At 43.4% G+C, this 13,286-nt stretch overlaps 1 protein-coding gene across 1 annotated transcript in view; it reads left to right on the top strand.

Annotated features, from left to right (window-relative positions):
- The window catches only part of surf4l (surfeit 4, like), a 28,992-nt gene extending 19,028 nt beyond the window's left edge, over positions 1–9,964 (top strand). The window contains exons 3-6 of the mRNA XM_071400106.1: positions 2,839–2,915; positions 3,069–3,112; positions 7,612–7,798; positions 8,491–9,964. Coding sequence (XP_071256207.1) covers positions 2,839–2,915; positions 3,069–3,112; positions 7,612–7,798; positions 8,491–8,757 — 575 coding nt within the window. The 3' untranslated portion in view covers positions 8,758–9,964. The remainder of the gene's footprint in view (positions 1–2,838; positions 2,916–3,068; positions 3,113–7,611; positions 7,799–8,490) is intronic.
- Positions 9,965–13,286: the final 3,322 nt, after the last annotated feature.

The following is a 13,286-nucleotide window of genomic DNA, read 5'->3' as shown; positions in this document are numbered from 1 at the left end:
CCAAGATTGATCTCTTTGGCCTGAATGCAAAGCGTCACGTCTGGAGTAAACCTGGCACCATCCCTACGTTTAGGCATGTTGGTGGCAGCATCATGCTGTGGATGTTTTTCAATGGCAGGGACTGGGAGACTATTCGGGATTGTGAGAAAGATGAACGGTGCAAAGTACAGAGGGAGCCTTGATGAAAATGTGCTCAGGACCTCAGACTGCTATCAAGGTTCACCATCCAACAGGACAAAGACCCTAAACACACAGCCAACACAATGCAGGAGTGGCTTCTGAACAAGTCTCTGAATGTCCTTGAGTTGCCCAGCCAGAGCCCGGACTTGAACCTGATCGAACATCTCTGGAGAGACCTGAAAAAAGCTGTGCAGCGACGCTCCCCATCCAACCTAACAGAGCTGGAGAGGATCTGCAGAGAGGAATGGGAGAAACTCCCCAAATACAGGTGTGACATGCTTGTAGCGTCATACCCAAGAAGACTCGAGGCTGTAATCGCTGCCAAAGGTGCTTCAGCAAAGTACTGAGTAAAGAGTGAATACATTTGATATTTCAGTAGTTTTTTTTATAAACTTGCAAAAATTTCTAAACCTGTTTTGCTTTGTCATTATGGGGTATTGTGTGTAGATATGGGGGGGGGGGGGGGGGGACTATTATTGAATCAATTTTAGAACAAGTCTGTAATTTAACAATGTGGAAAAAGTCGGTCTGAATACTTTCCGAATGCACTCACGTTTTGAGGGATCATGCTGACTGCAGGAATGTCCTCCAGAGCTGTTGCCAGAGAATTGAATGTTCATTTCTCTACCGTAAGGCACCTCCTACGTCAGTTTTGAGAATTTAGCAGTACGGCCAACCGGCCTCAACTGCAGACCACGTGTAATCACGCCAGCCCAGAACCTCCACATCTGGTTTTTCACCTGCGGGATCGTCTGAGACCTGCCACCTGGACAGCTGATGAAACGGAGTATGCACAACCGAAGAATTTCTGCACAAACTGTCAGAAACCATCTAAGGAAGCTCATCTGCATGCTCGTCGTCTTCACCATGGTCTTGACTTGACTGCGGTTCGGCATAACCGACTTCTGTGGGGAAATGCTCACCTTCGATGGCCACTGGCATGCTGTAGATGTGTGGTTTTACAGATGAACTGTACCAAGCAGATTGCATGGCGTCGGGTGGACTAGCAGTTTGCTGATGCCAATGTTGTGAACAGAGTGCCCTATGGTGGCGGTGGTGTTGTGGTATGGGCAGGCATAAGCTACGGACAATGAACACAGTTGCATTTTATCAATCACAATTTGAATGCACAGAGATACCGTGATGCGATCCTGAGGCCCATTGTGCCGCCCTCACCTGATGTTTCAGCATGATAATGCAAGGATCTGTACACAATTCCCAGATGCTGAAAATGTACCGGTTCTTCCATGGCCTGCATAATTACCTGACATGTCAACCATTGAGCATGTTTGGGGTGCTCTGGATTGACATGCATGACAGCGTGTTCCAGTTCCCGCCAATATCCAGCAACTTCTCACAGCCATTGAAGAGTGGGACAACATTCCACAGGCCACGATCAACAGCCTGATCAACTCTATGCGAAGGAAATGGTCACACCATTTAAGGTACTGTAGCTGTGACCAACAGATGCATATCTGTATTCCCAGTCATGTGAAATCCATAGATTAGGGCGTAATGAATTTATTTCAATTTATTTATTTCCTTATATGAACTGTAGCTCAGTAAAGTCTTGGAAATTGTTGCGTTTTGTATTTTTGTTCAGTGTATAAACAAATCAAGGTAGCTGCTGAAAAATATTCTTCCACTTCAAGATATTTACTAAAATAGTCTGAGCGTCATGCGTCTCACCCGACAGCATGAGTTTGGCGCCTGAGACAGATAATTTGAATCTATAGTAGGCATAAGATATAACTGTTAAATAGTGTTAGGTACATTTTTACATGAGGCTTCGGATTAGTTATAGTATTTTTCTCAGCTTTTTACCCATAGTACAGTGTAGTCTAAAGCATTCATGCTGTGAAACACTTGAAATTACAGGAAAGTCTTCGTGTCGGTGAGTTACTAAACATTCTAGAGCAGCTAGGTTAGCTACTGAACCTACCAGGACAATTAGGTGAGTTACTGAACCTACTAGGACAGCTAGGTGTGAGAGGCTTGTTGTGCACTATGCAGTGAATATGTTGGTGCAATTTCTGGCATTGCCTGGGGAGACTGCTAGTAGAACTGGGAATTGCCAGGGACCTCGCGATATGATTATTATCACGATTCTTATGTGCAGAGACGATATGTATTGCAATTCTCACGATTCTATATGTATTGCGATTTGATGTTCCAAACATAATGTTCACTATATGTCTGCTGCAGAGAGATGAGAAAGCATGTTAAAATAAGTTTTGATCACTCATTGAAATAAAAGTGCTGAAAACATGTTGGCTCACTTTAAAACAAAGATTGAGAAAAGGCTAAAGGATGAATAATAGCAGAGTTTTGGCGCAGGTACAGCCAACTAGCGCTAGCTAACACTACCTACCAGTCAAATATCGATATAATATCCTGATACGTTACTGTATCGATTTTATTCCCCATCACTATCTAGCAGATGAGGACCCATATGGCCAGTTGCAGTTACGTTGGGCCCTGAACTGGCCTAGGGAGGGAGAGAATCCAGGCTGTATCACATCCGGCCGTGATTGGTAGTCCCATAGGGCGGCACACAATTGTCCCAGGGTAGGCCGTCATTGTAAATAATAACTTGTTCTTAACTGACTTGCCTAGTTAAATAAATCAAATGTTATTGTTCATCTCTCTTTCAAACAGGTGGCTGTGTCCTTATCCTCAGTAGGAATTTTGTCCAGTATGCTTGCTTTGCGTTATTTGGAATCCTTTCTTTACAGGTAAGTCTAAACTTGTTTTTCTTTAATTGTATATGGGCTGAATACAGCGGAAGATGAAACCATTCATGATACTATATTCTGTTTTACATTATTTATAGTTAATTAAATACATAAGGGAAACCAGAGTCTCACTAAATCATCTTACCATTTCAGACTATTGCCTACAGCATTTTATGGGATCTTAAATTCTTGATGAGGTGAGTCCTTTGATTGTTTGTCTTTTTCATATGAACCAATGAGCGCCAAGTTGGTGGTCATAAGTCTTTAAAAAAATATCCTCCTGTGAAGCACAGATCAGAGCAACACGCCCCAGCGAATGATACAGTGGTTCCTCCTTTAAAAGTTGGGAGCTTAGACCGTGGGACTAGAAAATTAGTGGGTAGAACTGAAATTGCGTGTGCGAGCAAGGAGGCCTACAAACCTGAGTCAGTTACACCAGCTCTGTCAGGAGGAATGGGCCAAAATTCACCCAACTTATTGTGGGAAGCTTGTGGAAGGCTACCCGAAATGCTTGACCCAAGTTAAGCAATTTGAAGGCAATGCTACCAAATACTAATTGAGTGTATACTTCCTGTTGACCTGACCTCTCACCTATGATCATGCGGTGCCCTCTGTGTCAGCCAGTTCAGATGTGGGAGGGGTTCACCGACACAGCTGATATAACCTAGAGGATTTAGGGAGGAGGAGATGGATGAAGTGAAGGAGAGACTTTATTGTGTGTGTGGTCTCACCTGGTGTCCACACTAAGTGGCCAAAGAGTACTTTATGCTGAAAAACAGACACATGAGGACAAACAATAGAAAATGTCATTATTAGACAAAAATACCACTTGAAGCTTGATGATGACTTTATAATTTGAATCAGCTGTGTAGTGCAAAGGCAAAAACAAAAATGTGCACAGGTGTTTGGAGCATTCCGATATGTCACAGCTGGTGAGGTGTCAGGTTCGCCTCTGTACTTAAATGGTGTTTATTCCAACTCTGTGAAATGCTGCAGATCTGCCCGTAGATGAGGTAGGAACATTTCCCACACAGAAGAGGTGGATAGAATTCGACAGGTCAAGGTATCCTTCCTCCAAACTGTGCATGTGAGACAGGTTCCATGTACTACAAGACAGGCAGAGGGAAAAAGAACACAGAACATTTTAATTACCTCTGGTTATGGACACTTTTGCCAGCAATAACGCTTCCACGGCCTGATCCTCGGACAGTGAACATCTGGCAATATCTACATTTTCAACCCCTTGATCAGCTCGTACTCTGAAAGTACAGAAAATAGCTTATTTTTTGTAGATATGAAAACATAACTTGAGATATGACCGTTCAATCTAAACTAGCAGATGTCGTTTTCAGGATGCGTCAATACAGCACAGAAAGCTTAACGCCAAACTGGTATTGTGGTTGTTCATTAAGTGATGGGAAATATGCAATATGTATACAAAATAATATGCTTACCTGTTGTATCTTGAAAAAGGCATTGGAATTTAAAGTGTAATGTCTAACCTATTAACCTTCATTATTTATGTATTACCAGTTGAAGAACAACTCCCAATTTCATACTTATTCCTAGACCAATTTTCAATGATGTAAGAATAAAGAAGTTTAAATAACTTCTTAGATTTGATGGAGACAAACTCAGCAAAAAAAGAAACGTCCTCTCACTGTCAACTGCATTTATTTTCAGTAAACTTAACATGTGTAAATATTTGTATGAACATAAGATTCAACAACTGAGACACAAACTGAACAAGTTCCACAGACATGTGACTATCAGAAATATAATAATGTGTCCCTGAACAAAGGGATGGTCAAAATCAAAAGTAAACAGTCAGTATCTGGTGTGGCCACCAGCTGCATTAAGTACTGCAGTGCACCTCCTCATGGACTGCACCAGATTTGCCCGTTCTTGCTGTGAGATGTTACCCCACTCTTCCACCAAGGCACTTGCAAGTTCCCAGACATTTCTGGAGGGGAATGGACCTAGCCCTCACCCTCCGATCCAACAGGTCCCAGACGTGCTCAATGGGATTGAGATCCGGGCTCTTTGCTGGCCATGGCAGAACACTGACATTCCTGTCTTGCAGGAAATCACGGACAGAACGAGCAGTATGGCTGGTGGCATTGTCGTGCTGGAGGGTCATGTCAGGATGAGCCTGCAGGAAGGGTACCGCATGAGGGAGGATGTCTTCCCTGTAACGCACAGCGTTGAGATTGCCTACAATGACAAGCCCAATTCGATGATACTGTGACACAAAACCGAGACTCGTCAGTGAAGAGCACTTTTTGCCAGTCCTGTCTGGTCCAGCGACGGTGGGTGTGTGCCCATAGCCGACGTTGTTGCCTGTGATGTAAGGCAGGTCCTCACCAGACAACAGGCCTACAAGCCCTCAGTCTAGCCTCTCTCAGCCTATTTTGGACATTCTGAGCATTGGAGGGATTGTGCGTTCCTGGTGTAACTCAGGCAGTTGTTGCCATCCTGTACCTGTCCCGCAGGTGTGATGTTCGGATGTACCGATCCTGTGCAGGTGTTACCCTTTGGTCTGCCACTGCGAGGACGATCAGCTGTCCGTCCTGTCTCCCTGTAGCGCTGTCTTAGGCGTCTCACAGTACGGACATTGCAATTGCCCTGGCCACATCTGCAGTCCTCATGCCTCTTTGCAGCATGCCTAAGGCACGTTCACGCAGATGAGCAGGGACCCTGGGCATCTTTCTTTTGGTGTTTTTCAGAGTCAGTAGAAAGACCTCTTTAGTGTCCCAATTTTTCATAACTTTGACCTTAATTTCCTTCCGTCTGTAAGCTGTTAGTCTTAATGACCGTTCCACAGGTGCATGTTCATTAATTGTTTATGGTTCATTGAACAAGCATGGGAAACAGTGTTTAAACCCTTTACAATGAAGATCTTTGGATTTTTACGAATTGTCTTTGGAAGACAGGGTCCTGATAAAGGGACGTTTCTTTTTTTGCTGAGTTTACATCTTGGTACCTTATCAATTTATGATTTGTATCAATGTGGACAAAAGACGGGTGCAGGAACAGAGTATTTTTGTCAAGCAATGCAACGAAGCTGGATCATTCTGGCAATGATACCTGCACCATCTACACGCTACAAAGACTCTTCGCCATTGTACACGATGGCTCATTGCTCTGAGACTTCCTTTGACCATTCTAAAGCTCACATGGGGCATCCTTGCATTCCCTGACATACATTGTGTTCTTTCATCCTTCTGTAAACAATGCTAACTGTTACACTGTCATGAAATATGATTATATATCGACTGTGAAACAAATAGGACATGGCCTGCTTATGAGTTGCCATGAAAGAAAGTTAGATTAATTCAACTGAAAATGGTGAGAACAGGCGTTCGTAGCTAAATGCTTTTGGTTAGCTTGAGAATAATAATTGCATGATTTATTATTCTACGGTATGTATGTAATATAGTACAATGTTATGAACCGACACTGAATCGTAGGAGCTATGTAAAAGTTGGACAGAAGAACGGCCAGTGCTGCTTACCTGAGATGCCATCATCACACAGTCCTTCGTAGGTGTCCGCAGAGTCGATAGAGCGCGTCCTTGCGGTAGCTTGCAACTCAATGAAATACATTTTTAAATAAGTTACCTTACATGTTTTGTTGGCTGACAATGTTAGCTACGCTGTCCTTACGAAACACAGCATATCATTACAGGAGTATGTACCGGTATGTTAGCTATCTACCTAACGTTAGTAGTTATACATCAAACTTGACAGTATATTAACTATAGGCTATCTAACTACCCAACGTTTATGGACTTGATTATTCCTGTCATGCTTAGCTAAATGGTATTGTCGGTGTGCGTTCTCAATAGACATTCGGGTGCTTTCGTAAATTCGTTCTGGCTATCTACTCCGATTTCAGAGCACTCGTCTGGCTACCAGAGCTCGGGAATAATGAATTTACGAGCGCTCAACACCCGTTGATTATGGCCGGTGTCAGTAAACATCGGCAAAAATGCGTAATTAAATTGTTTCCCGCAGCACAATTACAGTCACCAACTCTGGTTAACAGAACATGCCTAACCAGCTCTGCTTGGGTGAGTAAAATGGTCAGTAGTCTCATTTGTGTCTGGAAGTAGCTAGCAAGCTAGCCAACGTTTGCTTGGGTGCTTGACTGCCTCTGCGCGAACGTCCCTTGTGTGCTCCGAGAGCGAAACGGTCTGAATTTACCCAGAGGGTTTTTAGTTTTTCATGGAATAAAAACACAATATTAATCAAATTAAGCAAGTACCAGTCAAACGTTTGGACACACCTACTCATTCCAAGATGTTTCTATAGTTTTACTATTTTCTACATTGTAGAATAATATTGAAGACATCACAACTATGAAATAACACATGGAATCAATTAAGAACTCATTCTTATTTACAAGGACAGCCTACTCCTTCCTCCCCATTGGGGGATTGAACCCCGGTCTCCCGTGTGTCTGACTATCAAATGCTTCTCAGAGATGCCTTCTGGTGGTCAAACTAGCAATAACTTGCAGTAACAGAAAAAATGGCTGAGAATTAAATGACGTGCCACAGAATGCTGAGGCAGCACGCAAGGTGTGCCGCAGTATGACGCAACTTTTAATGGAGGAAACACTGTACATCTCTGTGAAAAACTGCAAATACACTGCTTAACTCTTTCTCCCTCTCACTCTGCCTCCTCCTTTCCAGGAACCTGGCCCTGGGCGGGGGGCTCCTGCTGTTGCTAGCCGAATCACGTGGAGAGGGGAAGAGCATGTTTGCTGGGGTGCCGTCAATGGGAGAGCACTCGCCCAAGCAGTACATGCAGCTGGGCGGACGGGTTCTCCTGGTGCTCATGTTCATGACCCTGCTGCACTTTGACCCTAGCTTCATCTCTGTGAGTTCTGAGCTCCTGCAGACTGATTGAAATCGCATTTGTTCTTTACTTTTGATTCAGCATTTGATCGAGCATGCCTGGATGAGGGTGTTTATTTATTTTTTTAAATATACTTTTGGGACTTCCATTGGTTTCATTGCGAGCTCAATCAAGCACCTCGTGTATTTGAAAGAAAACATTTTATTCTATTTGAATCCAGGTCTAACCTGTTCATCTCAGGCACTCAGCTTGTGGCTGGCTGCACAGATGCATACCATTTAGTGTAGTTGCAGTGTATTGGCTCTGAAATGCATTTTTACATCATAATTCAAGAGATGGACACAGGGGAAGTAGTGTAGGTATATATTGTCACATAGTACTACAACTGTTGTACATGAAAACATTTGAGAGTGCTCTTTCAAAATTCCTTTTGAGTTATCAGATCCAGTGCATTTACGAAAGTCAATAGGGATTCAGGCACATAGGCTGTGTCCCAAATGGCACCGTATTCCCTTGTTAATAAATAAATATTTTATTAAAACTACTATATATTGAACTACTTTTGACTAGGGGTCCCTGGACAATAGTAGTGCACTATATAAAGTATAGGGTGCCATTTGGGATGCAACCATATCAACATTCTTCTGTAATCCTGGTACGAGTTTGAATGAACATTGACTGCTGTCCTACTTTACACCTACCCCTCATTTTAGATTCTGCAGAACCTGGTGGGCACAGCTCTGATCGTGCTGGTGGCAATCGGCTTCAAGACCAAGCTGGCCGCCCTCACCCTGGTGTTGTGGCTGTTTGCCGTCAACGTATACTTCAATGCCTTCTGGATGGTGCCCACCTACAAGCCCATGCACGACTTCCTCAAGTACGACTTCTTCCAGACCATGTCGGTGATCGGTGGGCTGCTACTGATTGTGGCTCTGGGGCCCGGTGGGGTGTCCATGGACGAGAAGAAGAAGTTGTGGTGAGACTCGACCCAAGTTACCAGGACCGACGACTGGGACCCCCCCCCCCTTACCGAACATGGCCTAAGCAGTACGCACCTCCTCCCTCTACCCCCCTCCCCTCAGCACTGTCTCACTCTCCCTCGCTAAACTTTCTGTGACTGTCCTCCACAGGCACTTTTACAAATGGTTTGCAGTCTTTATTTTGCTACTGTAGCTCGTTGTGACATGGCCATCTCTCGATTTGGGGATATCCAAGACATCACTAATATTATTTTTGTCTTTTTATTTTTTAGTGATCAATTTTCAAGGTATTGTCTTTAATGGTGTATTTGTACAGTTTGTATACTGTAATTGTTTCATGCTTCTTTTGCTATTTTTTTGGTGCTCATCTTTTGTCTATGCTTTCGATAATGCCAGCCCTTAACTAAAGACACAACCCACTGTTTTAGAGGACATGTTTTACACTATTGTGTGTAAATGATGGTAGCTGCTTTTGTGCTGATTTTGAGTTAGCGCAGAATAGATACATTACTATATTTATGGTCAGGTAGGTTTCTATGAAGGGGCAAATGCAGTACTTTCTATCAAATATTTTAAGTTAGGATGAACAAGGGATAAAAAAAAAAGTACCTTTGGCTAGTCACAATTTTACAGTTCAATGAACTGGGGCGACAGGTAGCCTAGTGGTTAGAGTGTTGGGCCAGTAATCGAAATGTTGCTAGATCGAATCCCCGAGCTGACAAGGTAAAAATCTGTCGTTCTGCCCCTGAACAAGGCAGTTAACCCACTCTTCCTAGGCCGTAATTGTAAATAAGAATTGGTTCTCAACTGACTTGCCAAATAAAAAGCATGTTAGCTGCTTTTTACTGTATTTGTCTTGGTCCACGTTCTGAGTTTCTGTGTGCCTATTCAAATGCCTTGTAGACTCCCATGAACACCTCAAGCCATTTAATGTACAGACACTTTCACATGAGGAGATTTATATTCTGTTCTTTATTTAAATTTTGTCACAAGTATGAGTCCTCATAGCATTCCATATGACAAATGTGAGTGCTGTCAATTGAGTCCAAAGTTTACAATTGGTTAATTATAGTATTCTATATCATCCAGCACAACAGGGCCATTTAGCTTTAAAGTCCTCTATCGTTGGTCTCACTCAGTGTTTTTCCATTTAATAAAGTATGAGAAAAGTAATGATTTTCTATTGTTTTATAAACAAAAACATTAACTCTGGTGTGTTTATTACGGCTCTGTGTAGATGGCTGTGTTTCTCCGTGCACATTTTTCCCACCATGAATCTCGAGGCTCCCATGATATCAGGAAATAATGTACATTTTGAGGACAGTCTACAAATATGATTTTTCACTGTCCTCATAACTTGTGACTGCTAGATTTTCCACTATTCTGTTTCATGATAGGTGAATCAAATATTTAAATGCACTATAAAGACCTGAGTTGATAAACGCATACATGTTACATTTTTTTTCTCTAGTTCAAACCATATCTTTTTCAAATTTGTAGCTCAACTGTTAATCTTTTAGTTAGTTGTGCCATCTACTGGACAAATCTGAAGTTACAGCCACAGTGGTTTTATTGGAATAACTGAGTAGCCCTAAGTCCTCCCACTGACTCAATACTAGCAATCGGGAGTTCCTGTCAACGCGGACCCTAAGGAACACTGCGGAAGAGACCATGAGGGAGCATCAGTTTAGGTTTGCAATCTCCTCCCAGGCTGTCTCTTTGTCATCACATTTCAAGGAGTCTGTTTTGTGGTCAGTAGCATACACAAGGCTGCTTCACTAAACTAGACTGACCTGACATCACGTTTTATGAACTGACAGCTTCTCTTGGCACCAGGCAGTTGAGGTGGGTGTTGTGTGGCAGAGGTGAGTGCATAGCCGTGCCGTACCAGCCCTTGTGCTGAAACAGAGGGCTAAATAGGTTGACTGCTGGAGCTGAGTGAACAAAGGAAAAGCGACTTCAGAATGTACATAAAAGAAAGTGCATGAAATGGAGCACACAGAGGATGAACAAAGTGATACCCTGTCGGAAGGGCAAGAATCTTTGTGTTTTGTCCATTTCAGACAATGGCCACGGATACTGGGTGACACCGCTACTAGATGGAAAAGCAGTACGGATGCAAGTGGACACAGGAGCAGCCATATCTTTTCTGTATACAAGGAGAAACTACATCACTTCACACCACAGCCTACAAAGAGGACGCTGAGAACATACACCGGTGAGATTGTTCCAGTGAGAGGAAGTGTGATTGTTAGCAGTGAGAAGGACATAATAGTTAGTGACCATGAAACCAGACAGCAAGCCAAAATGCTTCAAAGCTAGACCTGTCCCATACGCCTTGAAACTGAGCTAAACAGACTAGTCGAGAGTGGAGTATTGGATCAAGTGAATGTTAGTGAATGGGTTACACCTGTCGTTCCAGTCATAAAAAAAGATGGATCACTCAGACTCTATAGTGATTTCAAAGTCACCATTAACCCAGTCTTGACTGCTGAAAAATATCCACCACCCCGCATTGACCTCTTTTCTGGTTTAGCTGGAGGACATAAATTCAGTAAGATAGGCCTGACATAAGTCTATCTACAGATGCATGTGGACCAAGAGTCACAAGAACTGTTGACCATAGTGACTCACAAAAGACTGTACAGGTACCGGAGGCTTCCTTTTGGAATCACCTCAGCTCCGGCCTTGTTTCAGAGAACTATGGACCAGATAGTGAGCGGGCTCAGTGGGGTCCAATGTTACCTTGATCTACTCATCACCGGCAAAGACGAGCACTTAAGAAACCTGAATGCTACACTACAGAGACTGGAGGAGTACGAATTGAGGGTCCGGAAGGACAAATGCAAGTTTTTCTGGGCTTCTGTTGAGTACCTGGGCCATGTCATCGACAGTTCGGGGCTCCACAAGGCACCGTCATAGGTGAAGGCCGTTGCGGAAGCTCCATACCCACAGAACGTGAGTTATCTGAGATCATTCTTAGGATTACTGACGTACTACGCAAAGTTTGCCGAACCTAGCTAGCATGTTAAAGCCACTGCATGAACTTTTGAACAAAACCAAACAGTGGAAGTGGACAGACAAATGTGAGGCCTTCAATAAAGTGAAAACAGCCTTCGCTCAATCAGAGGCCCTAACCCACTTCAACCCCAACTTGCCATTGGCATGTGATGCATGGCAAGTTGGGGTTGAAGTGGGTTAGGGCATTGGCATGTGATGCATGGCACACATGCCAACTGCATCACAGTGGGTTAGGGCATTGGCATGTGATGCATGGCACACGGCATGTGATGCATGGCCTTATGGCAATGGTGCTGTTGTTTCACACATCATGCCATCAGGTGAAGAAAGGCCAACTGCTTTCGCATCACGGACCTTAAGTAAAGCTGAGAGCAATTATGCACAGATAGAGCGTGAAGCCCTCACCATCGTGTTTGGAGTTAAGACATTTCATCAGTTTCTGTTTGGCCGACGATTCACACTGCTGACAGACCACAGACCCCTCACCTCCATCTTTGGTCCCAACACCGGCATGCCGTCGCTCGCAGCCAGCCGCATGCAGCGATGGGCATTACTGTTATCTGCTCACCAGTACGATATCAAGTACAGAAGGTCTGAGCAGCACAGCCTCTCAAGGCTTCCCTTACCGGTCGCACACACTGAGCACGCCCAGGCTAAAATCTTCTACTTCAAGGAAGTGACAAACGCACCAGTTAGGTCTGTCCAAGTGAAAAGGTTCACCCAGACTGATCCAGTGATGTCTGAGGTCATGGACATTATCACTCGTGGGAAAGGAGGAGACCTGTCAGACAGCCTAAAACCTTACCTAGTGAGGAGAAACGAGCTCACAGTTCAGTCTTGATGCTTGCTATGGGGCTGGTATAGGAATAATGATGCATTTTATTTTGTAAAGTGGTTTCTTGCATCAAACAACATTTTCAGTCACCTCCTCGTCTGAAAGACAAGTGTATAAACAGGTTAATGTCAAGCCCTGCATGTTTTTTTCAAAGGTTTAATGGAATATAGGCCTACATTGAACACGACACATTGGCTGCTTCTGTAGGGTGAACAATAGAACAGCTACAGTATTTCCGTGTTAAAATGTTATAGGATGCATTTTCTACATTGTTTTTGATGGTAGGCAACTCTCGTAGGCCTACATTAAGATTAAATAGCCACAGTAGACTACTTGACTTGACTGTTAAAACAAACTTAAAGTGTGTATCAGTGTTCAGCATCAGTGTTCACAGTAAATGCGCGCCGGAAGTTGCATAACATTTTCTGTAGAGTTCCATTTTCCACCTCATATTCTCTTGATAATCCCACCCTGACCTGGAAGGTTCGGTCAAACAAGAAATCCATAATTTGGTTATACATTCTCCCACTAATACCCATTCCATTCAATTTATTCAGTAGACCTTCCCTCCACATCGTATCATGCTTTTTCAATATCAAAGTATACTATTGACATCACTTCCTTCATTGCCAAAGCTTTGGTCCCCTCAGTACTAACTTTAACTAATGCATCA

This window comes from Salvelinus alpinus, chromosome 5 (assembly GCF_045679555.1).
Source record: "Salvelinus alpinus chromosome 5, SLU_Salpinus.1, whole genome shotgun sequence".
In the NCBI taxonomy this organism is placed as follows: Eukaryota; Metazoa; Chordata; class Actinopteri; order Salmoniformes; family Salmonidae; genus Salvelinus; species Salvelinus alpinus.
This window is presented reverse-complemented; position numbering and strand designations above follow the sequence as displayed.